Source organism: Nyctereutes procyonoides, unplaced genomic scaffold, assembly GCF_905146905.1.
Source record: "Nyctereutes procyonoides isolate TBG_1078 unplaced genomic scaffold, NYPRO_anot_genome, whole genome shotgun sequence".
Lineage (NCBI taxonomy): Eukaryota > Metazoa > Chordata > Mammalia > Carnivora > Canidae > Nyctereutes > Nyctereutes procyonoides.
The window spans coordinates 47,441,331-47,468,809 of record NW_026575043.1 but is presented as its reverse complement, the minus strand read 5'-3'; the positions used below and the strand labels follow the sequence as shown (position 1 = coordinate 47,468,809).

The 27,479-nt window shown below is 37.2% G+C and overlaps 1 protein-coding gene across 1 annotated transcript in view; it reads right to left on the bottom strand.

Moving 5' to 3' along the window:
• The window catches only part of SPPL3 (signal peptide peptidase like 3), a 134,125-nt gene that overhangs the window by 12,626 nt on the left and 94,020 nt on the right, over positions 1-27,479 (bottom strand). The window contains exons 2-6 of the mRNA XM_055322058.1: positions 25,233-25,310; positions 6,292-6,380; positions 2,676-2,795; positions 1,884-1,962; positions 807-919 (exon numbers count right to left, since the gene is read on the bottom strand). Coding sequence (XP_055178033.1) covers positions 807-919; positions 1,884-1,962; positions 2,676-2,795; positions 6,292-6,380; positions 25,233-25,310 — 479 coding nt within the window. The remainder of the gene's footprint in view (positions 1-806; positions 920-1,883; positions 1,963-2,675; positions 2,796-6,291; positions 6,381-25,232; positions 25,311-27,479) is intronic.

Below are 27,479 nucleotides of genomic sequence, written 5' to 3'. Positions count from 1 at the left end.
ATTCATAATAGCCAAAAAAGTGGCAACAACTGATGAATGGGTAAATAAAACTGGCATATCTATGCAAACAAACAGTAATTGGCCAGAGAAAGAAATGAAGTACCAATTGAGGTTACAGCGTGAATGAACCTTGAAAATATCATGCTAAGTGAAAGGAGACAGACACACAGCCACATAATGTATGATTTTATTTATGTGCAATGTCCAGAAAAGGTAGATCCACAGAGAGAGAAAGGAGACTAGTGGATGCTTGGGGCTCAGGTGGGTAATGAGGAGTGACTGCTGGGTATGGGGTTTGGAGGGTGGATGATGACAATGCTCCAAAATTGACTGTAGTGATGGCTGCACAACTCTCTCACTGAATTTTACACTTTAAGTAGGTAAATTATATGGTATACCGTGAATTATACCTCAAAAAGCTGTTATTCAAAAATATCTTAAAAATGTGGGTAAAAATAATAAAAAACTCAACAATATTAACACCACCTAAGAATATCTAATATTCATGGTAATCAGAGTATACGTATATATACATATATATTTTAAATATTTTATTTATTCATGAGAGAGAGAGAGAGACAGAGACACAGGCAGAGGGAGAAGCAGGCTCCATGCAGGGAGCCCAACGTGGGACTCGATCTTGGGTCTCCAGGATCACGCCCTGGGCTGAAGGCGGTGCTAAACCACTGAGCCACCCAGGCTGCCCAACCAGAGGAAATATTACTAAAACACAGAAAGCAAAGGAAGGAAGGACAAATTTAATTACATAAACTATATTAAACTTCAACTTTTCATATGTTACTCACCATCCATGAGAAGCCAATGGCCAGTGAGAACCCAGATAAGGACGAGCATGACAGACAGAGAGAATGATAATAATTCAGCAGCAGTGAAACGCCCACAGCAACCAAAGGAAATCCTGGAAAACACACATTTATTGGACTAATATAGCAATACATCATATTTCAATAACCAAAATCTCCCTTGGTCCTTCATGCCCAGAGCTCATGATGGTCAGATTAGAAAAGCAGGCTATACCCGGACATATGGAATTTGAAAATATCCAAACCTCCTTTGAGTAAGCTACAGATATGCAGAGGAATTAATTATACTTCTGCACCCATCTGATACTATACTTTTTATCCAAAATTATCAACATGGGTGTTTAGAAGTTTAAAGTTACAACGCAAAAAAAAAAAAAAAAAAAAAAAAAGTTACAATGCCAATCTTTGGAGAGTTAAAGTACATGATACAGGAAATTCTGTTCTTATGAGGAAAACAAAATGAAGTATTGACCTTCAATCCACTGGGCAAGGATGAATACATATTTATAAAATGGCAGTAACTATCTGGTTATCACGAATTCCTGGGAAAATCAGCTGCCCCAAGTACCTGGTTTCCTAAGTGCATATGGCATCTCTGTTAGCACAGCATTTTGTTTCCATGGAGCGATGGCTTTAGGAGTTAAGTTGTAAAAAGTGTATACACAGGGTTTAGACCATAGTGGCTAGTATATACTCTAGGTCACCAAAGATGAAAGGCAAAAATATTTCAGTCAACCACTATTTTCATATCCCATTAGCTCCCTAGTAAAGGAATGAAAGCAGTGCTTCAAAACAAAACTGTTTATCTTTCAATAATCTAAGCAGGAAGCATATTTCAACAACCCAGACTGCCTAAGTTTGTTTACATTTCCTCTGCTATGAAAAGGTGCAAAAAGAAGTACCATCTTCCAGTCTTAAAGATCAAACATCTCCCTTCCCAGTCTTCTGGTATTTGTGTGCTCAGTCAATACCAGAAATTTAGACTTCTAACAATGCTATCAAGTATAAGATAAAAACATACACAAATTCATAATTTAGAGGAAAATCCCAAGTCCTTACTTATTCTGAGGTGAACAGGGTCTTGTTAAATACTGGCACATCGGGAGGAGGAGGAAAGCAAAAGCTATTGTTGCAAGAACTAGAGAAAGAAAATATATAGTTAACTTTTGTTTAGTTTGAACTATAGGAAAAATGGCATGACTTATGGAAACACTTACTGCCCAGAAAACTTTTCTCAACAGATACAAATAGTTAACCAAAGAAAAATGTCTTCTGTCAGCATTGTACAGATAAAGTCTTGAGAAGAAGTACCTGATTTGAAGTAGGGGAAAGCAGAGACATCTAGGGGTTCTCATTCTATCTTAACACGAAAAGAGAAACAGCAGGCCAGGGTATGATCTGCCATGTCCAGCATTTTGCTGACGTTTTATACACTCTATTACCTCTTGACTTAAAAACTGATCAGAGGGCTGACAGTTCAATTACTGATTATCACTGTGTCTATCTACAGAAACATCAGTGGGGGATGCCAATGACTGCTCTCTGCCACATTGGACCTTCTGGTAATCTTCCAGACAAGGAGCCACAGTCAAAATGGTCCTACTATGGTGTCATAAAACTCAAAAGTTTTCAAACCCCTGGCCTTTTATTCAGGGTGTGCTGGCAGTCCCGAACTGATGATATGTGTATCATCCAGTGGTTCAAAGAGAAGTGTAGGGAGTAAAAATCAGACTTAAGAAGAAAAACTTGCATAGCAGGGTATATAAATCTTAAGTTTTGAATGATGATTAAAAGAGGTGAAAAAATTTCCTTTAAGGTTAATGTTTAAGAATAGAGAAGAAACTCACTTACCTGCTGTACATATTGTAAAAACTACTTGAACTGAGTCAAAGAAGAAGAACATTACTAGGAGAGAGACAGATGCTCCAATTGGAAGGAACAGCGCCTGGGTAGAGTCAATAGTTTGGATACCTAAAAGAGAAAAAGGGACATATTAATGACTTAAATAACAGGTGCTATGTCCCTACTTCAGAGACATTAACAGTTGCAGGGGTTAGTACATAAGACATAGATCATCTAGGTCCTTTGATTCTTTCCTTCCCACTGAAATTATGAACTTCTTGCTCTCTTCATGGTGCTTTCATTATAGCAGGTGCTCAAGAAATACTTTTGAACTGAACTACCACCTCCTGCTGCTAACAATCTGGTTGACAGGGAACAAAAAACAACAACAACAAAAAAACAAAACATCAAAAATAAACAAAAACAGAAAACCAGGAACAACAACCGGTAGTAAAAATTCACATTAGTCAATTTGAGTACATCTGTAGTCTCATGTGCAGGTTTGGTAAAAGAGGTGGTTTAAATATACTAAGTAAGATAACATCATCATCTACAGATTTATTCATGTTCACTCTTCTCCACTGTCACTGAGGATCACCTCTGGGCTAGGGAGTGGAGGGAACAAGACACCTGAAAACCAAAAATCAGAAAAATTATTTTATGGGAACCAATAAGAGATAAATGGGAGAAAACAATTACTTGGGATACAGTAAGATTTAGCACAGTGGTTTTCAGTTCGTGGTTATTCATCAGAATCACCTGGAGAGCTTTAACAATTACAATGCCCAGGCCCAACCCCAGATCAATGAAACTGAAATCTCTGGGGGTTAGTAGGGCCCGTTAAAAACTCCTGAAATTTTCTTGTACATACAGAGTTGAGAAGCATTAATAATAAAGTATCTGGTAGAGAAGAGAAATATGGCACAATCTGATAACCACTGAATTAAAAGAAAAAATTACTAATCTGTGTACGATCTACTTCCACAAGAACCTGCTGAGATACAAAGTTCTTGAGAGGAATCAAAGAAAAAATATTCATATGAGCTATTATAAAGAAATGCCAGAAGTAAATGTTTCTTTTCAGTAAATTAAGGCTATGAATAAGATATAATGTGACCAGGATGAACATAACTAGGCAGAAAAGGCTGCAATCATCAACTAATGCTTAAAAACTGCTCTTTGGGGGGGGGGGGGACTTGGTGGGAGGAGCACTGGGTGTTATGCTATATGTTGGCAAATTGAACTACAGTAAATAAAAAATAAATAAAAACTGCTCTTTGGTATTTAAATTTATCTGTCCCAAGAAAGCTATTTAGGTATTTTTGTTAAATATTAAATATTTCTACAAAACAAAATTGCTTCTCACTGGCTAGGCGGAAGAGTCAAATAATTCACCCAAGGAATAGGGCATTTCAATTTAGGAAGAGTGACCTATGTTTCAAGATAGACATGTTCTCTTAAGATGGCTGACCAGAACTGCAGTTAAACTTGGCCCCTGGATCGTGTGCACGCATACAATCTTAAAGTGTATTATGGACATTTATGAGACAAAACTCTATATGAAATTCACCTAGTTGGTTTTTTTTATTTTTATTTTATTTATTTACGATAGTCATACAGAGAGAGAGAGAGAGGCAGAGACACAGGCAGAGGGAGAAGCAGACTCCATGCACCGGGAGCCTGACGTGGGATTCGATCCCGGGTCTCCAGGATCGCGCCCTGGGCCAAAGGCAGGCGGCAAACCGCTGCGCCACCCAGGGATCCCTCACCTAGTTGTTTTATCTGAGTACTCTACACTTGGTCAAAGAACTACTAGAGGAAACTACATTTCAGGTGCCTTTCCCAACAGAAAATAATGGTTTCTCAAATAATTTTTATATGAGGAAAAACAAGTCTTAAAACACACACTTGCACCCTCCTCTTTTGTAAAACAAAACATCATGTAGTCTACAGATTAATTATACTGGTTTAAAATATGGACAGAAAATTTAAATGGCTGGCTAGAAGAAAGACTGATTAGTAAGTCAGGTATGAAAGAAGTATTTGTTTATAAAAATCTAAATTTTAGAAGTTCAGTCTGCAATCAAAACTGAATACAAAGAGCTTTTCTAGAAAGAATGTACAGATTTTTTTTTTTTTTGAAAGCACGGATTTTAAACTGTGGAGGTATGAGACACTGCTTCCATTAGTTTTATAAAAGAATGCCCAAAGGGAGTTTACCAAACATCAGTGTCAGAGGGCAAGGGAAGTTCCTTTAGTTGCTGACAATATGCTAACTAAAAAAATGTATACAATTTCAATACTGTACTTTCTAAAGGTCTGGAGATAATGGTCCTGAAGGGGATGGAGCTGATTAGTCAGAAATTTCAGCCACATTTCAGTGACTTCAAAACAAAACAGAGCATAGCAAAACAGAGCCCTCATAATTGAGGAGTTACTCCAATGCAACTGGCATTACCTTTAAAGCTAAAATTAACATAAGAAATAGGGATGGGGGATGCCTGAGTGGCTCAGCGATTTGGCGCCTGCCTTCAGCCCAGGGTGTGATCCTGGAGTCCCGGGATTGAGTCCCATGACGGGCTCCCTGCATGGAGCCTGCTTCTCCCTCTGCCTGTGTCTCTCTGCCTTTCTCTCTGTGTGTGTGTTTCTCATGAATAAATAAAATCTTAAAAAAAAAGAAAAAGAAAAAAGAAATAGGATGGTTTTCTCTTCAAGGCTGACCTAGAGATAAGGCAGGCCCTTTCGAACAGTGGCAAGAAGCTAGTGGAACACAGAGATCGAGGGCAGTCTCAAAAAAATAAAAAAAAGAAAAAGAAAGAAAAAGAAAAAGAAAAAAAGAGAGAAAGAGGCATGGTGATGGAAAAAATCAGTATAGAGAAATTATTTTTAGCAATTAGTGAACAAGGCAAGGCTATAGGCTAAATATATATGGTCATGAAATAGATAATGAACAATACACCACCATATTATTGATAATTAAGAAAGTTACTGATTTTGTACCTCCATTAAAGAAGCAGGCTTTTCACTACTTACTAGCACCTGGTATTCATGGCCCAGATGAGGCACTGAGAAAATATTTCTGTGAAGATAATTCAGCACAATATGGGAGGCAGATTTAGGAAAACCACCATTTAAATAAGCATCTGGGGCGCCTGGGTGACTCCGTGGGGAGCCGAATGAGGGACTTGATCTCAGGATCCTGGGATCACTCCCTGAGCGGAAGGCCCAGGGCATGTTCCTGGAGTCCCGGGATCAAGTCCCATATCAGGATCTCTGCATGGAGCCTGCTTCTCTCTCTGCCTATGTCTCTGCCTCTCATGAATAAATAAATAAAATCTTAAAAAAAAAAAGTCCCTGAATGAATCTGTGATCAATGATTATTACAAAATAATCAACATCAAAGAAATTAAATGAAGTCATAAGCAGGCAGACACCTGCAGTACACAAGAAATCAGTGGTTTAGATTCAGAACATTAAGAATTTTTACAAATTATACCATATAGATTAGATTTTATTATTATAACCAAGCATAAATCCTTACACCCAGTAAATTAACTGGGGTTATAGAAAGAATCTAATTAAGACCACTACATGTATGAAGGTTAATTGACATAAAATGCCTTACTATTATTGGTGCTGTTGCCATTGAAAGACCCAGAAGAACTGCTATTGTCTTTTTCCTTATCTTGATTTTCAAAGTCCATATTAAGGGACCTGTGGAAAAAATTGTATAGGCAAGTTTAATTCTGCTTAAGAAAGAAGTATGTTTAAAAAGTCAGTAATGAGACAATATTTTAACATGCTAAGGCATTACAAAAGATTGGAAAGGCTCTTTAAACAGTTCTTGTTGCCACATTTTGAAAAACAATCTACATTCCTTCTAATATGTCAGTTCAAGAGTTCTCCTGACTGCAGATAAAAGCATTCCGTTGTGGCTGAATCTAACAACCATATCTCTGTGCACATCCTTAATTACTTCCATATGATAAATACCTAGAAAGAGAAGTGTTGGGTCACAAGGCAAGCACAATTTTTGAGACTTTAACATACTACATAACTGCTTTCAACAAAGTTATACCAATTTACTCTCTGATAGCAGTGTATGAGAGCATTTTTTCTCTATACCTTATCAGGTTTCATTTAACATATTCTTGAGTTTCTGCTATATATAGGGCTGTTCTACATAGTGGAGATTACAACAAATAGTGCATAAAACAGGCTTTCATGGATTGTATATTCAAAGAGGGCGGATACCAACAATAGACAAGTAAGTTAAATGTATATTAATGGTTACAGCTAATGAGAAAATGTAGGAAATGAAAAGACTAAGTTTGAAATTTTAAATAGGGTGGGTTGGAATAGCCACACTGGCATGATTTCTAAGTCAAGACCTGAAGGAAGTAGTCCATTGTCCATCCAAGGAACTAACAATCCAATCTCTTTTCTAATTTTGCATTCTTTAACTACTAAACAATTTTGTGTACGTTGAGTTCTCATTTTTTTCTTTTTTTGTTAACTAACTGTTCAAGTTCTTAGCTCATCTTCAACTATGTTAAAGTGTTTGTGTCCCAAAGAACTTCCTGCAATGATGGAAACATTCTGTATCTGCACTGGGTAGACATTAGCCACATGAGCATTTAATATGTGAGAGTATAATGAGGAACTGAATTCTACATTTAATTTTAATTAATTTGAATAATTTGAATAAACTATAAATTCTTAGATGAAACACAAGAATAAATCTTCACAATCTTGGATTTAACAGTGGATTCTTATATACGATGCCAAAAACACAAGCCAAAAAAACGATAAATTGGACTTCAACATAAAAACCTTGTGCTTCAAAGGACATAATCAAAAAGCCCCAACTCATAGGATAAGAGAAAAATATCTATTATATGTCTGGTAAGGGCCTTGCATTAAGAACATAAAACAACTCCTACAATTCAATAATAAAAAGGCAACTCAATTAAACAATAAGCAAAGGATCTGAATAAATACCTCTCCAAAGAAGATATGCAAATGAAAGACATGCAAAAGACCAAGAAGTACACAAAAAGATTTTTCACGTCATTAGTCATCAGGAAAATACAAATCCAAACGGAATGAGATAAGCACCTTCATACCCATGAGGATGGCTGTAACTAGAAAATCAGATAATAATCAAGGACATTGTTGGAGGGAATGTAAAGTGGTGCAAACACTTTGGAAAACAGTCTGACAGTCTTAAATTCCTTTAATAAATATAGGGCTTTTCAGGCTATTGATTTCTTCTTGAGTGAGCTTTACCAGATCGTGTCTTTCAGATTGTGTCTTTCAAAGAATTGGTCCATTTCATCTAAGTCACCAAATTCACTGGTATAAAGTTGTTGATAGGGGTCGTTTATTATCCTTTTAATATCTGTAAGCTCTAGTAATATCACCTCTCGCATTCCTGATACTGGTTTTATGTCTTCTCTTTTTTCTGATTAGTCTGGCCAGAGGTTTACTACTTTTACTGGCCTTTAAAAATCAGCTTTTAGTTTCACTGATTTTTCTCTACCCCTAGAGAAAATACTTCACTTATTTTGGCTCTGATCATTCTTACCTTTTGCCTGTTTATTAAATTGGATTTAATTTGCTCTCCTCCCAGCTTGTTTATTAAGGTTAAAGTTTACATTGTTGATACCTTTTTTCTTCTATTCCAACCTAGGCATTTAGAGAAGTTAATTCCCCCCAAGCATTGCTTTTGTTGCATCTCATAAATTGGGTGTTTTCACTTTCTTTTAATTCAAAGTGCTTTATTTTCCTACTTGACTTCTTTTTGGATGTATGGTAGTGTTATTTTTGTTTCCACATATCTGGGAATCTTCTGCATCTCTTTCTGTTATTGATTTCTAATTTGATTCAATTGTGATCCCTTAGGGACTGAATGTGTCTGCTACCCTCCCCCAAAAGTTCATTGGTTGAAGCCCTACTTCCAGTATGATGGTATTTGGTGACTGGATCTTTGGGATGGAGTGCTCACCAAAACCCAACCTTGCCGGTACCCTGACCTTGGATTTCCAGCCTCTAGAACTGTGAAAAAAATAAATTTCTATTATTTAAGACATCCAAAATGTGCTATTTTGTTACTGTATCCCCAGCTAACCAACAGAGATCATACTTTTTATGCCTTACATACACTTATTGAGACTTGTTTTATATCCCCAAATACACTCTATCTTGGTAAATATTCCATGTGCACTTGAGAAGAATGCATATTCTCCTGTTGAATGACGTGTTCTATGAATGTCAATCAGGTCAAATCGGTTGAGAATATTATTCAACCCACTATATCTTATAGGTTTTTTTTTTTTTTAAGATTTCATTCTCTACTCATGAGAGACACAGAGAGATGCAGAGACACAGGCAGAGGAAGAAGCAGGCTCTACGCAAGGAGCCTGATGCGGGACTCGATCCCGGGACCCCAGGATCATGCCCTGGGCCGAAGGCAGGCACTAAACCGCTGAGCCACCCAGGCGTCCCCAACCCACTATATCTTACTGATTATCTGACAATTTGTTTTATCAAGTACTAAGAGAAGGGTTAGAAATCTTCAGCTATATTTGTGAATTTGTTTTATTTCTCCTTGAAGTCTGTATCAGTTTTTGCCCCATGTATTTTGAAGATCTTTTATGAGATGCATAAACATTTAGGATTATTATGTCTTGTTGATTAATCGACCCCTTTATCATTATGAAATAACCTTGTGTAATAATGTTCCTTGCTCTGAAAGCTGCTTTGTCTAGTATTAATATAGTTACTCCAGCTTTCTTTTGATGAATATAGTATAATATAATCTTTTCCCAATCTTTTAAATCTTTTTCTGGCTTTGTGTCTATAATGTGCTCCTTGTAAGTTGCATGTAATTGGATCTTGCTTTTTAATTCAATCTGACAATTGCTGCCTTTTGATTGCAGTGTTTAGACCAATTTCATCCAATTGTTATGATCAGGTCTGAGACTATCATATTGCTATTTGTCCTATCTTTGTTGTTCCCCTTTACCTGACTTATTGTGGACTAATAGAATTGCTTTTTTTAAAAGATTAATTTATTAATTTTAGAGAGAAAGAGAACACAATAGGGAGGAGGGGAGGGGATGGGGAAGAAGGTGGGAAATCCTCAAGCAGACTCTGCTGAGCACAGAGCCTGACACAGGGCTCAATCCCATGACCTTGAAATCATGACCTGAGCTGAAATCAAGAGTCAGCCGCTTAACTGACTGAGCCATCCAGGTGCCCTAGGATTAATATTTTTAATGATTCTCTTTTATCTCTTTTGTTGTCTTATTATCTGTAACTCATTCTTTTATTTTAGTGGTCACTGTAGCTTTTATATTAATCATCTTTAATGTTTACATTAAATTACCAATACAGTGTAACTTAAAGTCACATTATATAGTACTTCATGTATAGTATAAAAACCTGACAACAGTTTACATTTATTGCTCTGTACCTCTATACTATTACCATGCATTTTGCTTTTACATGTTGTGCTATAAACTCCACAATATGCTGTTATTTTTGTATACATGGTCAATTATATTCTAACATTTTTTAAATAATAAGAAAATAATCCTTTTATACTTGCTAAGTATAAAAGGTGATCTTTATTTCTTTGTGTAGATCCAGATTTCCAGCTGGTACCATTTTTAATCTGCTTGAAGTACTTCCTTTCACATTTCTTATAGGGCAAAGTGGTTTTGTGTATCTAAAAACATCTTAATTTGCCTTCATTTTTGAAAGATTTTTTGCCAAAAGAATTTGTCAACAGAGAATTTTATGTTGATGATTTTTCCTTTCTGTACTTTAAAGCGGTTGTTCCACTGTCTTCTCACTTATATTATTTTTGATGAGAAATCTGGTGTTTATCCTTATTCTTTGTTCCTATATAACATGTTCTTCTGCCCACCCACAACCTGGCTCCTTTTTGGATTTTCTCTTTTATGACTGGTTTTGAGTGACTTGGTTATGATGTGCCTCAGAGTAGTTTTCTTCATGTTTTATGTGCTATGGGTTTAAAGTTTCTTAATCTGTGGGTTACAGTTTTCTTCAATTTTGGAAAAATTTTGGCCTACTAATTCAAGAATTTTTCTTTCCTTCTCTTTCTTCTCTCTTGCAGAGATTCTGATTGCCCATATTATTAGCCCACTGGGGGATTGTTCTTTGATATTCACAGGTCAAAGACACTCTTTCTATTAAAAACTTTTTATTCCTCTCTTTCCTCTATTTCATTTTGGATTATTTTCTGTCACTGTGCTTTCAAGTTCATTAGTCTTTCCTTCTATAATATCTAATTGCTGTTAACCCCAACCAGTATACTTTTTTCAAGTTTTAAAACTTTTTATTTACATATTAAAAAGACACTCCATTCCAATAATTAATATCATTTAACAACAACAAAAAAATAACACTCTGATTAAGCAGCATTTTACAGCACCTTAGAACAGCTTGGATTTTACTCTAGATTTCATTGTTGTCCTACCCAACTTCTTCACCAACATGCAAGTTCTCTTCCTTTCCTGCCAGCCAGACAGGCAGATGGGAGGATAAGTATGTGGCCCTTTGTTGTCAGTAGTCCTCAATACTTTGATGTGAAAAGGAGCAGCAGTCATTTAAACTTATTCCAAACTCTCCGCTTCTTATAAAGTTAAACAGCTAAAGGCAGTAAAATTAAACACACAGTGCTTGGGGAATGTACAGTGCATACTGGCAGTATATACTTCATTACGTTCTGTCTGCTTGCTTCCTATGTTCAGTTGTTTCTTTTGAAGGCAGATTTTTCTCTTGCGTTTCTATCTTCTTCAATTTTGACTTACTAAATTTCTCAATTTCAGCCATATCAGGTTTGTTAGACATGGTTACAGAGGAAGCAGAGTGAGATGCATGAGGAAGCAGTATCTGGTCTGAGCAGAGACTGCCACTGAGTGCCCATTCAGTGTATGTTTGTTTTTGTTTTCACTTCCAGAGGCTTGATTTTGGCTATTTTGGAATATCTTCCATGTATTTACCTAACTTTTTGTACAGTTGGAATTTATAATATCAGTTTTGATGTACTTCTCTGTTAATTCCAACATATGTGTCAGTTCTGGATTGGTTCTGGTTATTTTCCTCGTCATTGGTCATGTTTTCCTTCTTTGCTGCCTGTCACCTCTGCATGTATGCCAGATATTGTGAGTTTTACTTTGTTTCTATATTTTTATATTCCCATTGGTTGTCTGACATTTTAAAATTCCTATAAATCATCTTGAGCTTTGTTTTGGAATGTTGTTAGTTACTTAGGTGTAGTATTTGTTCAGGTATTGCTTTTACAATTTATTAGGCAGTGCTGAATTTAGGGTACTCTCTACCAACTGAGGCAAGACCTTTCTGAGTACTCTACCCAATGCCATGTGAACCACAAGGCTTTCCAATTTGGCTGATAGGAGCAGGTACTCTTCTTCTAATCCTTTCACATTATTCTTTCCTTAGCTTTATGTAATTTCCTCACATGCATGCACTGATCAATATTCTGATGAATGCTCAAGGGATATACCTGCAGATCTCAGGTTTTTTGTTTTTGTCTTTTATACTCTGTCCTATTAACTCTAGCACCTCAGACTTCCTGGGCTCTCAGCTCAGTCTCCTTGAGGCAGGGGATGTTTCTCCCTGCACCATGACCTAGAAATTGTCTTTAACATTTTCCCTTTTTCTTAAATTTATTTTTTATTTTAAAAAGATTTTATTTATTTATTCATGAGAGACACACACACAGAGAAAGAGAGAGAGAGAGAGAGAGAGAGAGAGAGAGAGAGAGAGAGAGAGGCAGGCAGAGACACAGGCAGAGGAGAAGCAGGCTCCATGCAGGGAACCTAATGTGGGACTCGATCCCAGGACTCCAGGATCATGCCCTGGGCAGATGCTAAACCACTGAGTCACCCAGGGATCCCCTTAAATTTATTTTTGACTAATAAAAATTGTACAAATTTATGGTATACAACATGATGTTCTGATATATGTATATACTGTGAAATGCTTACCACAATAAAACTAATTAGCATATCCATTGCCTCCCATAATTATCCTTTTTTCTCATGGTCAGAACACCTGATATCTACTCTCTAAACAAATTTTAAGTACACAAATACATTAACTATACACACACAATGTACATTAACTTATACCTCAAAGTTTGTACCCTTTGATCAATCTCCCCAACCCTCCAGCCTTTGGTACTACCATTCTACTCTCTGTTATTATCAATTCAATTTTTGAGGAGTGGTGATGGAGGCAGAGAGTACTACCTTAAGAAAGCTAGAGAAAAAGTTTATCATCTCTCAGGATTACTACCTTTGTTGTCTGATGAACAGTGTTCCTGAAATCATTACTTCAGGTGGGATGGTAAATCCAGTTCCTGTTACTCCATCTCAATTGGAAGTAGAAGTGCTTCTAGGTAGTTCTTTTAAATATTCAGGTCCCAACTGAGCAGATTTTGAAGTGAAGGAGAGGCCTCCTTTCATTTCTTATTCATGCTGTTTATAAGTCCTTGGGGGTACTGGAACATTGTAGAATTTTAGCCCTTCAGGAAAGCAAAGGATGCTATCCTGGAAGGTCAGAATTTTTCCTGGAAAGGACTCAACCAAACTATGAAGCTCAGGTCCTACTGATAATGCTCTTTACCTCATAATTTCCTACCTGGATGACTCAAAATCTGCTAGACCCAATAAATTTAACCCTCTACTGTAATGGCTTGACTCTAGGTGCTGGAGAAGCCTCAATTGGTTATGTCTTCAGTTAGAATTGGTGACCTGCTTAGAAAAGCCTATGGAGTATTGACTGGTTAGGTACCCTTCACCCTGGTCCCCTATGAACTTGGCTAATTAGTTGTTTAACAAACTGTTGCACTGGAAGGGCAACCCTAATGGCTGACAAATTCTTCAGTAAGACCAAAGGATGGGTATTTATACAAATGTGGTAGACTCATGCCCGTTAAAACATGGCTAACATTCCTCTTCTGAATGGTCAGGACTCTGATATGTTGGCCTCCCTGGGAGTTTATAATTAAGAGAAAAAAAAAAAAAAGCCCTGTATTTTAGAACATCCAACTTCTCATATCTAATAGTGGGGACTTCTATTTCTCCAGTAATCAGAGGAAGACACTTTAACAGAGATTAGAATGTATACTAGTTATTCTCACACTCAGTCAGTCCTAGTCATTGCTTTAGTGACTGGCTTCTGGGACAAATTCTACTCTGTCAACTTTGAATAGTTCCACAACAAACTAGATACAACATTTTGCAAATATTTCTCTTGCTAAGACATCTGTCCTAGTTTTCAGTATATGGTTTATAACATTTCTATGGTTTTTAAACTTTAATTCACATTTCTTGTGGAAGAGCTAATCATTTGTGGAGAATTAAACTCTAAGACTTGTGATGTAATTCATGAGAACCTATTTGGAGCCATGGGGATATGAAGACCACTTCTTCCCTGTGGGCATGTTTTGGAAAAGACCTGTATTAATTTAAATCACATTTTTCAAGTTCATTTACAAATGGAGCAACAACAACAACAACAAACATTTGTTATGCTTACTCTGCTTCTCAGAATCTTGGAGATAGCATGGTACATTTACAGAAATTATTAACCCACATCTCAACCATTGGGGCTGGTTATTTACACACTGTTAGCTTTTCCTATACTTTCTGCAGGCATTATATTAGTGTCTGGACTGCAATGTTCCAGTCAGCTCTGCTTTGACCCGAGGCACAACTGTTACAGAGCCTTTGTCTCTTTAACACTCTTTAACAGAGTGTTAAACTGGGTAAATGAAACTGGTTGCTGAGAGTACTGTCAGATAGACTTACAGGTGATATCTAATTCCAGTTCAATATATTAACTAAGGACTATTTAAAGGTCTATCCTGGCTGTTTTAAGCCAAGGATTCCTCATCTTTTCAAATACCAGTAGATTGTGATTAACTTAAAGCCAGTTTTAGCTGTAATGTTTTTCTTAGAACCTAGTTTGATAAGAACTGTTGCAGGAACATGAAAGCTTTAGATAGGCTAATGAGGTACTGAGTGGGGTGGAGTGGAGAGAGTAAGCAAGCATGTTATATAATTTGAAGCTAACTTTGAATTTCTTACTGCCTCAAATAAGCTTAAAATCAAGCACTGCCTGATTATCAGAACATAGGTCACTACTACACAAAACAGAAATCTGGTTAAATGAGGTTGTGGGGCCCCACATGTTTACTCAAACAGGAAAATTCTTTACAAAACAAGATCAATGGACAACCCAGGTTTAGCAGATTCCAGGCCACTGCTACTGAGGTCTAGTAACAGTTATCCACTCTGCACAAATAACAGCCAACTTAAGCTGTTTAAATAATGTCTTTGCTGAAGACTCTGCCTCCTGAGCAGAATTATGGGCCTTTATCCTGCCTTCCTTGGTAATCTTATATTAACTCTACAGAAAATGCTTGGCTGGACTTAGAAGAGTTTGTTCCACCTTCATGAAAGACTCTTTCACCTCCCATCACAATCTCATCATTATTACTACACAATAACACACATTAATTCATCATAATGTTATTACTAGACATTCCAGCCAAATTGTATCTTGGCTATTTCCTTAACAGCAAGTCTGGGTTACTGAAATCAATGTTTAAACACACTCATAAAAAGACTTTAGCTGTGGCTATTTCATCACAGACAACCACCTACCATCGTGGGAAAAGCCATCTAAATTACAGCATATTATTTGCTATTTTTAGTTGCCTTGTCATCAACTATGACTGAAGAGGAAATAGTTATGGGTCAAGCTGTAGGAGGCATACAAATTTCTAATTATAAATGCTTGAGAAGAACATGAAGAATCTACTACTGGGCAGCCCGGGTGGCTCAGCGGTTTAGTGCTGCCTTCAGCCTGGGTTGTGATCCTGGAGACCTGGGATCGAGTCCCACATCGGGCTCCCTGTGGGGAGCCTGCTTCTCCCTCTGCCTGTGTCTCTGCCTCTCTCTCTCATGAATGAATGAATGAATGAATGAATGAATGAATGAATAAATAAATAATATATATATATATATATAAATATATATATATAAAAGAATTTACTACTAAGAATCCAGGTAAGAGGTGGTTTTCTGACTAACTGAAAACTTCCTAAGGGTTAAAATAATGGTAATAGTTAACCTTTATTGGGCTTATCCTGTCAGGCATTATGCTAGCTGCTTTACAGGCAAGACTTCTTTTTCTTCACAGAATGACTATAATTAGAATGTTGACTATATTTGGAGACAGAGCATTTAAAGAGGTAATTAAATTAAAATGGAGTAGATAGGGTGGGCCCTAATCCAATTTGACTGGTATCTTTATAAGAGGAGGTAATTAGGACAGAGACAGATAGCCACCCCAGGCACATGCATACATGTGAGAAGACCATGTGAAGGGTACCATCTATATGTGAAGACAGCAACCTATAAGCTATTTCAGCATGAAACCAACTATCTTTTGTGATTGTTTAAACATTGATCTTGGAGTTCTGGCCTCCCAAAATAAATTCCTGTTTTTTTAAGTTAGCCAGACTATGTTACTTTGTTATGGCAGTTATAGCAAACTAATATGAAGATGCTCTATTATTATCCCCATACGGTTAGGAAATGAAGGTTCTCACTATACACCCTGCCTTGGCTATAACAGCTCCTCTTCCAAAACAAACTACTATTTTTTTTGAAAAAAGGAATATCTATTATGAAAAACTCGAACAGTAGGAAAAGATACGAAATAACAGACTTCCATAATCCCTATCTCCAGAGATAAATGCATTTGGTATACAACTGCCTTTTTAAAAAAATGAGGATTAATATATTATTTCCCAAATTAATTTTTCATGGAGTAATATGCCAAGGACATCTTTTTATATCAATACATACTATTTCTTATTAAAAAAAATAACTATACAGCATTTCTCCTTGAGTTAACTTGATCTGGTAACATTTTTGGATGAATTGTGTATATCTCACCTTATTACAGAGAAATATTAAGATAAGCAACCTTTTATAAGTAGATGGCATTTAAAAAATATTTTATTTATTTATGAGAGACACACAGAGAGAGGCAGAGACATAGGCAGAGGGAGAAGCAGGCTCCCCGTGGGGAGTCTGATGCAGAACTCATCCCAGGACCCCAGGATCATGACCTGAGCCAAAGGCAGATGCTCAATCACTTAGCCATTCAGGTGTCCCGTAATGGTATGGTTTATCTTGAACTGCATAGGGTTCAACTGACAACTGAGTCTGCCAGTTAATTATAGTGTCAGAACAACTGATCAACATTCTTCAAATTTAAATTAGTAAGTGAAAATCCTAAATGTGCCTTTTTTGGGTCATTTTGATGTGCATTTCATAAGTAATATATCAGACATCATATGAGGAAATGGTTTAACATTCTCTGAGTGCTTCAATAGTATTTTATTTTGGCTGAGGTGGAAATCTGGTTATATTTGCCCTAAATTTTTTATTTTTTACACTAAAACTGATTCAGCTGCAAGGAACAGAACTTTAGGAAATCAATTACTCGTGTCTTTATGTACTGAACTAGATTAAAAATGATTTTCTGAAGAAAATCTTAGGTCTGTGGGAATTTCTACTACTTGCCCAGAACAAGGAGAAATATGCACTTATCATTAGGCCTTTTTAAATTCCTTAGTTCTGATGAAAATACAAATGTGCTCTGAGCACTATAAGACAAAGAGTTCTGTATTCAGCTGGCAACAGCGTACATGTCTGGATTGTTGCCAACATTTATCAAGAGATCAATATTCAGGAATAATCACTTGAAGAATGAACAATCCATATACTTCTCTAGATATTCCAAAATATGTTAGACCAGAATAAGGTAGCAATCTGGACCACAACTTTCTGCTGCTGGCAGTGTACCTCTAATTTTGGCCAAATTACTTTTGCTGAAATGTATTTTCACGAGATGTTCTTCAACATCCGATTTTGAAGGGGGTCTTCAGGATAAAGGTCTGTATGATCTTAAGACCAGGAACAGCTGTAAGTGATCTGAACAGCTGGCTTTTTTATTTCTTTTTTTCTTCTGAAAGTTGGCAGCTAGAAAGCTTATTGTGTGATTTGTGGACCCTCAGTAGTAAAGGTGTTATGGTAAAGGCCAATATGGTTTGCATTTTTAGAATTATTTTTGGCTGTCTCCACCCATACTTTTTCTTTTCTTTGGCCCCATTTTAATTTACCTCATCTTATCACAAGTTGGAAAACTTTAGCAAATGGCCTGAAATCCTTTTGAACAGGGCAGAGCAAAAATAAAGCATTTCAGAAAGCAAAATGGAGCTGAGGACATTTTTACTAAGTTACACTTTTTCACTCATTTGAATTCCAATAATGGAGTATGCTAGGAGAACTGGAGAAGAAAGGTAAATTGGAATTTTTAATCTTAATTTACCTTAGTATTTTAAGAATACCATGTTTTTGATCATCCTAATATTAGAAGCAGATGCAATGAAGAGGGGAACTGAAGATGGCTGAACTGGATCTAAGCTAAATATTTGTAAGTGGAACACTTTTTTAAAATTTTATTTATTTATTCATGAGAAAGAGAGAGAGAGGCAGAGCCACAGGCAGACGGAGAAGCAGGCTCCTCACAGGGAGCCCAATGAGGGATTTGATCCCTAGACCTCAGGATCAGGTCCTGAGCCAAAGGCAGAGGCTCAACTGTTGAACCACCCTAAATGAAACATTTTAGGCTCGTCCGGGTGGCTCAGCGGTTTAGCGCCGCCTTCAGCCCAGGGTGTGATCCTGGAGACCTGGGATTGACCCACGTCGGGCTCCCTGCGTGGAGCCTGCTTCTCCCTCTGCCTGTGTCTCTGCCTCTCTCATGAATAAACAAAATCTTAAAATAAATAAAATAAAATGTTCCATTTATTATTTTTTAAAATAGATTGTTTTTTTTTAAGATTTTATTTATTCATGAGAGAGACAGATAGAGAGAGAGAGGCAGAGACAGAGGCAGAGGGAGAAGCAGGCTCCATGTAGGGAGTCCGACGCGGCACTCGATCCCGGGTCTCTAGGATCACGCCCTGGGCTGAAGGTGGCGCTAAACCGCTGAGCCACCCGGAGTGCCCTAAATGGAACATTTTAAAAAGAGTTGATGAAATGGTGAAATATTATCAAGGAACCTGTCCATATATATTACAATGTATGTAACCATGCCCTATATTTGGTTCCTGTATATGCTGTTTTCTGAAGGTAGGACAGGTTATGAGATGGCAGCAAGAACAGCTCAAAGGATAACACGTTGCATGCCACACCACTGTGTGATCAACATGCATCATGATGCATCATGACACTGTGGACCAGGATGGAACTTGTTTCTACTCGACTAGTCTGACTTTACAATGATACAGCTTTAGTGTGAAGGGCAACACAATCATAGAAAGTGCATTTCTTATTCTCTCTGCAGTCTCATTAACTTGATGACATTGTCTTCCTAGAGTAGGATGGGGTATAAGCAAACAAATTGCCTTTGCCACTGAAGAAAACACAGGAAAGTACCTATCTTAAAAAAGGTAGTAGTTACCCTACAGTTATAGAAGTTCCATTCTTCCTTCATATACCAACTTTATATATATAGGGATTATAGTAAATATATATTAAATAATTATCGGGCCACCTGGTGGCTCAGCGGTTGGGCGTCTGCCTTTGGCTCAGGGTGTGATCCCGGATTCCTGGGATCAGGATCAGGTCCTGCATGGGGCTACCTGCATGGAGCCTGCTTCTCCTCCCTCTGCCTGTGTCTCTGCCTCTCTTTCTATACCTCTCATGAAGAAATAAATAAAATCTTTTTAAAAAGTTATCTTTCCCTTTAGAGAGAGAGGATATAAAATAAATCTTCCTTTTGATTTTCTTTTAGCTCTATTTCAAACCTGTTATATGTTTGTCTATGATTCCTGACAGGAAAGAACTCAAGTATCTTGCCAGTAATGAGCTGCAGTTGGAAGTTTGTTCTCTCTCTGCCCTTTTTTTAAAGATTTTATTTGAGAGAGAGAATGAACAAGAGAGCACACATGCACAAGCAGGAAGTAAGGGGCAGAGGGAAGGGGAGAAGCAGACTCTCCTGCTGAGCAGAGAGCCTGACTCAAGGCTCAACCCCAGGACCTTGGGATCAAGACCAGAGCCCGAGAGGTAGACCCTTAACCAACTGAGCCACCCAGGTGCCCCTTTCTCTCACTGTTAACGCTCTTCTATAGTTTGTCAAACTCTTCAGGGACATACTGACTAGATAAGTGAGTATACTGTTTTTTTTTTTCTGAGCAATGGAAAGACTAAGGGAGACAGGTGTCAATTTAAGTAATATAGGAAATCCAGCAAAGCTCAGACAAGGGATGGCAAACATAAGGGTTCCTAAATTGAGAATTTGTTTTGACTTTTATTTTTATTTATTTCTTTTTAAAAATATTTTATTTATTTATTCATGAGAAACAGAGAGAGAGAGAGAGAGAGCAGAGACACAGGCAGAGAGAGAAGCAGGATCCCTGCAAGGAGCCCGATGTGGGACTTGATCCTGGATCCCGGGATCACACCCTGAGCCAAAGGCTCAACTGCTGAGCCACCCAGGTGTCCCTTGTTTTGGCTTTTAGAATCTAGTTTTACATGGCATAGTTATTCTTTATTCTTTCTTAACACGAAAGACTGGTGGGAAATAACCAGCACAATTCACAAATCTTTAATCCTGTATTTTATGATATTCCCCATGTCTTCACAGCATCAAATAAATAAAATGTGATAATTAAATAAGCAAATAATATATTCTTATGGTCTCATAGGAGATATGAACATACTTGGTTGGATAGCTGGCAGGCAGGCAACACAAACAGTTCTACTCAAATTCAAGAAATGTTTTATTGTGCATGTTCTTTATGCAGGGTAGCATAAAAATGAATCATGGAAGCAAATGGAGAAAATTTAAGTAGTAGGTAGTGGTAAACCATCAAGGACAGCTCAAGACTAAACACTGGAGGAGATTTTTTTTTTCTTTTTAGCAAAAGGGAATAACTCTGAGAACTTTAGGAGAGTTTCAAATAGATCTGTAAAAGGTAAACAACATATCAATGAATGAGTCCTGAAAATGCTACTAGCAATTAAGAACTAATGACCTATGGGCAGCCCTGGTGGCGCAGCGGTTTGGCGCTGCCTGCAGCCTGGGGCGTGATCCTGGAGACCCTGGATCGAGTCCCACATCGGGCTCCCTGCGTGGAGCCTACTTCTCCCTCTGCCTGTGTCTCTGCCTCTCTCTGTGTGTCTCTATGAATAAATAAATTAAAAAAAAAAAAGAATTAATGACCTAGAAAGTTAGGAACAGGGGCATCTGGGTGGCTCAGTGGTTGAGCATCTGCCTTTGGCTCAGGTAGTGATCCTGGGGTCCTGGGATCGAGTCCCACATCAGGCTCAGGGAGTCTGCTTCTCCCTCTACCTATGTCTCTCATGAATAAAGGAAATCTTAAAAAAAAAAAAAAAAAAAGGTCCGGAAAGAGTCTGTTCAAAGTGTATCATGCAGGCCACTTGAATAGGCTTGGGTATTGGGACCTATCCTAACTAAACCTAGAGAAGCAATCTTTTCCAGGTGAGTTTTATGCACAATAAAAGGCCTGAAGACCACTGTTGAAGAAAAGAAATTCCAAGAACAGTTTTATAAGAACCAAGAACAGGTTTATAAGAAAGCTTCTCATTCCCTCTGACTTCACTACCAGATCAATTTATTTGGTTCAGATTTGAAATTTTGTTATTGTTCTCAACAGCCAGCAGTAGTAAAGTACTTGAATCCCAGCTCCATCACTTATTACACTTGACTACTTAACATTTCTGGGCCCAGTTCCATCACTTGTAAAATGAGAAAAACAACATCTTGTCAAATTAATATAAAGATTCAATGAGACTTTATGTAAAGCACTTAGCACCATACCTGTCACATAAATGCTCGGTAAAATATTAGCTGTTTTCTTCATCTTTGACACGTTTTAAAATTCAATGTCACAGTAATAGCCAACAAAAATCATACATCTCCACCCAACCCTCTTACAGTAATAGAAGTAAACTGAAAACAATTAAAAAGCATCTCAACTGTTAAAAAACCCAAATGGTAGGAATCAGACAGCATGTGGACTGGAAAGCATCATTCAGAACCCACAGGAAACCCAACTGGCTATGCCTCAATGAAGAACACTGTATTTTCATCAAGGAATCTATGTCCAAATAAGAGGCCAGTTCTTCATCCAGCTATCCCACATTTATGTGAAAGCAAGAATTAAGAAAATTACTTTGCTACTAGTTTTACTTCACTACTTCAATTTTCACTTCTTTTATCACAAAGATACATTTCTGAGGGGCACCTTGGGTGGCTCAGTAGTTGAGCATCTGCCTTTGGCTCAGGTCGTGATCCCAGGGTCCTAGGATGGAGTCCTGCGTCAGGTTCCCCTCAGGGAGCCTGCTTCTCCCTTCTGCCTATGTCTCTGCCTCTCTCTCTCTAGGTCTCTCATGAGTAAATAAAATCTTTAAAAAACAAACACAAAAACAAAACCCAAAGAAATATTTCTGAGAAGAGGCATAAATAAAAACCCCTATATGATCTTAGGTCGAAGAGTAAAAAGAATCCATCAGGTTGAACTACATAAAACTGCCAATATTTGAAATGTAACAGGCAGTAAATGCAGGATTGCTTGTTTACTAAATACTGAGAAAGAAAAAGATGTGAAACTTTGTTGTAAAAATATATTTGCTTAAGCACTACTAAAATATACTTACAACTCTCTCTGGAAAGCTTAGAGAGAGAGAGTGCGTAACAAGTCAGAATAAATGACTCTACTATCATAAATCATAGTAATACTCATAATCAAGTAACAATTACAGACAGGGGTCTACAAAAGTTAAGTTTCTTGTCCCAAATTAAACAGCGGGGAGAGAAAGAGAACCAATAGCAGTCTCTTGACAAACTGTATCTGCTTTGTATATCATGTTTCCATGAAAAGTCTGCTTCTTTATGGAGCTTTCCATCTCAGAAATGGCATCATCACTGGATTCAGTTGTTTAGGCCATAAACCTTGGATTCTTCCTTGACTCCTCTCTCTCACACACACTATCCATTTTATCAGCAATGTTGTCTTAAATCCACTGACATTTCACTCCACCATTAGCGTAATTAAAGCTATCATCATTTCTTGCGTGTAGGAGAACACTCTCCACTTCCCTTGTTTCACTCTTTCTTCCTACTCAACAAGCTATTTCTCATATAGAACTCTGAACAATTTTTCCAAAACACAAACCAGATTATGTCACTTTCTCCTCTCAACCCTCTGTTGAAGATTGATTTTTCTAATTGCACACATGGAACATTCTTCAGGACAGATCATATGCTGGGCCATAAAACAAGTCTCAATAAATTTAAAAGGGCTGAAATCATAAAAACTATGGCTCTAACCACAAAGGAATTGAATTAGGTTTTTAAAATTCCTTTCAACAGGGAAAATTTAAAAATATCCCTAAATAGTAGGAAAGTAAGCAACACACTTAAAATGAACCCCTGAGTCAAAGAAAAAATCACCAGGGAAGTTAGAAAATATCTTAAATTCAATGAAATGAAAATGTAATTTTTGGGATGCAACCGAAGCAATGCTTAGAGAGAAATCTGCAGCTTTAGTTGCCTGTGTTAAAAAAGAAGAAAGGTTTCAAATCAATTAACTCCAGCTTTCACTTTAAGGAACTATGAAAAGAAGCACAAACTAAACCCAAAGCAAGCAAAGGGAAAGGAATAATAAAAATCAGAGTGGAGATCAATGAAAACAGAAAATAGAAAAAATAAAGAAAAATTAATGAAGCCAAAAGTTGTTCTTTGAAAAGATCAACAAAATTAATAAGCCCTTAGCTAGACTGACCAAGGGAAAAATAAGAAGATACAAATGACAATAAAAAATTAAAGAGGGAACACACCACTACCGATCAATAAAAATTAAATGAGTTATACATCGACAATTTGAACAAACTGATGCCAACAAATGAGATCATTTAGAAAAGATGCACAAATCCTAGAAAGACACAAATTATCAAAACTGACTAAAGAAAAAATAGAAAATCCAAGTAGACTTAGAAGAAGAAATAAAATTGGTAATCAAAAATCCTCCCACCTAAGAGAACTGGAAAGGTTATACTAACAGACAATATAAGACTTTTATGCCAGAGATTTTTGCTAGAGAGTGACATTTTATCTCAATCTATTAGGAAAAAAATAAATATTGTGACCAAACAGAAAGTGAAAGACAAACCCACAGACTAAGAGAAACTCTTTGAAAGCATTTATCTGATAAAGGATGTGTACCCATAATATATAAAGAACTCTCAGAACAATAAGAAGGTAATATAATTTTAAAATGAGCAAAAGATCTGAACAGACATTTCACTAAAGATGACACACAGATGGTAAATAAGTGCATGAAAAGATGCTGATCAACATCATTAGTCACTAAGGAAATGCAAATCAAAACCACACTGAGATACCACTTCGTATCCACCAAAACAGTGGAATACAGTATCTATAATCAAAAGACAGATAATATCAGAAATTGGAACCCTCATACATTGACAGTAGGAACGTAAAATGAAGCAGCTGCTTTGAAAAACAGTGGCGGTTTCTTAAAATGTTAAAGACAGAATTGCCATATGACCAGCCATTTCAGTCCTAGGTATATATCCAAGAGAAATGAAAACTTATGTCTCCACACAAACTTGTACATGAATGTTCACAGCAGCCCAAATGTGGAAACAACCTAAATGTCTATCAATTGATGCATGGATAAACAAGATATTGGACAATAAAAAGGAATGAAATACTGACACACACTACAACATGAATAAACTTTAAAAAAATTATGCAACCACTGAAGTTCCTCTCTTTCAAGTAAGGAGTGAAAAGAAGAAGCCAAGTATCTAGCTTCTGGATTTTCCTTTGTATTCTATTCCTATGGCTGCCTTGGTAGGACAGGGATTTCAAGAGGATCTGATCTCGGCATTGCCAAGGTCAGTAGAGAGAATAACTTGGTAAATGATCTTGGGCACAATCCTAGTAATAGTAAGTGAACCATATGAAATCATTTCTGTAAGTCAAAAGAGCAGACCATCAGTAACTGCATATGGCTCAACCTATGTCAATACCTCTGTATTAAGAAAAACATTCTGTTGTCCCCTTTGAGACTATAGAATCACTGTCAAGGATTCTCTTTTGACCTTTTCAATGAGTACACTTAATGTGAGTCATTATTTTCAGAGCCAGAATTAAAGCAATTTAAAATTTTAATCTTTAAGCAATTTTTACGTTTGCACTAAAACGAAGTGTTTTAACAGCAGCCAACCAAAGAATAAATATCAGAATTATCCCACTCTAACTCAATTCTTTTCTTTTACTAACTCAATTCTTGTTAGTAATGTTTCTCTTCACGGAGCAGTAAGTTTTCACACTTTCAGAGCAACTGAAATCCATCCCATATTGAGAGCAACTTACCTGAAACTACCATAGACTATAAGTAGAATGGAAATCAGAAATGTAGACACTTGACTGGAATCCACCAGGGAATACGCCCTAGAGAAATAAGAGGGGGGAAAAAGTTAAATCACATAGCACAAATCCTCCCGGAGTTGACAGTTTGGTGGAGTTCTACCCCACAAAGTTTCATTTAAGTTAAAAAAAAAAAAAGGTATAAATTAGCAAAAAAAAAAAAAAAAAAAAAAACAGCATAATTAAAATGAGATCTGCTAGTTTAATAGAAAGAATACATGTGTAGGTTCACAGCCATTATTAGTTAACACTCTCAGGATGTTAAATCATATCAATGCAAAAATCCCACCTCTGTATACCACATATGCTTACAGCATCCACTCCAAATTTAAGTACCACCAAAATATCTACCATCACTGTGCCAAAGACAAAAAGTGTCAGTGATTAAACTGTTACCAGTTTACACTTGAACTGTCAAAAATATTTTACTGCTTTTCCTCAGTGATGAGGTGAAGCCTGTGTTTCTCCTGAATTCCATTTCCATTTTTATAATTGCCCACTGGTTCTCTCCATCTGGGTGTCTTACACCACTTCTTCCAAGACAACAAGGTCCAAAATTAAGGTCAGTGTTTTTCCTATCATACTTGAGGGAATGGAATCATGCTTCCCTCAGTTCAAAGCTAAGAATCTGCTGCATCCTTAACACCCCTTCTCTTACTTTACACACATAATGACAAGTCCTGCAACTGCTACATCCCCAAACACCCCACTTCTCTAAATACTACTGGCAATTCTTTAGCTCCCTTTTACAGCTTGACTAACAGAAGTCTGTGTCTAAGTTTGTCTCTAGGAGTTAACGCTTTACACTAATTCTTGTTAGGGATTTTCCTAAAACAAATTCCTCTTTATTTTTTAACAAATATTTAACGATGCCTCTGTGTCAGGCACTCTGCTAGTGACTGGGGATACAATAACAAAGAAGACTGTCTTGGTCCCTCACTGAATGTTCTAAAAGAATAAGAAAATTAAACTCCATTCTTTCTAAAGGAATGAAAACAAAAAGTTAACATAAGTCAGTGAATATAATCATAGAAAATATTATAAAGGGGAGACAGACAAGTACAGGGTCCTCTGATAATATATAATAGGTGGATCCTATCGAAGATCTGGGCAGAAAGGGTGAGCTTTCCTTTGGGGAACAGATGAACGAGCGAGATACAAGACACAATAATGGACGTGGTGATTGTTTATGGGAGCTAAGAGCATTCCCACTTTTCTGGTGAGCAGCAGGTGGATGGCTATACCATTAAGCAAAAAACGCAACATATGGAAGCAGATTCCTTGTATGTTGGGTTTTGGATTGTTAAGGAGACAGGTGGATATGTGGATCTACAGCTCAGAAGCAGCTCTAAGCCAAAGATATATATTGGGAGCTCATCACTTTCAACACGGTAACTGAAACCCTAGGTATGCGTGAGACTGCCTAGCAGCAGTGAGAAGAGGACCCAGGAGGAAGGCCTGAGAAACTTCTAAAATTTAAAGGTCAGGAAGAAGGAGAAGCTGCAAAACACACAGACACACACCCCAAAATGAAAGAGAAAGAAAACCCAGGATAGCACGGTAAGTGACCAGAGTGTTTTACAGAGGCAGCAGGATCAGATGGTGCCTGAAATTAAACCCTTGCTCTACCGCTTACCAGAAGTTACTCAACCTCTCTAAGGGCAGCTTCTTCACCTACAAAATGGGAATGACAACACCTACCTTAAATAGCTAATAAAGAATCAAATAAGGTAATTCCTATAATAAGCTGAACATGAGAACCACTGTTAATATCAGGAGGGAGAGGTCACCTGTGCTGAAGGCTACAGAGACAGTAAGATAAAAACTGAAGTGTCCTTTGGATTTCTTTAGTAAGTCACCTGTTACCTTAGCAAGAACACTTAGGCATGGCAGTGATGGGGGTCAGGTTGGAACTGGCTGAGAAGTTAGAATTAGGTAAATGGAAACAGCAATCTTTTTGAAAGGCACAAGGAAGGGAACAGTAGTGGGAGGGAACATAAGGATGAGGGAGGCCTGAAAAAAATTTTTGTTTTAAAGATTTACTTATTTTAGAGAGAGAGCAAGAGCACGAGCACGTGCAGGGGGCAGGAGGGATAGAAGAAGGAAGAAAGAGTTTTAAGCAGACTCCACACTAAGTGTGGAGCCCCATGGAGGGCTCAATCCCATGACCCTGAGATCACCACCTGAATCAAA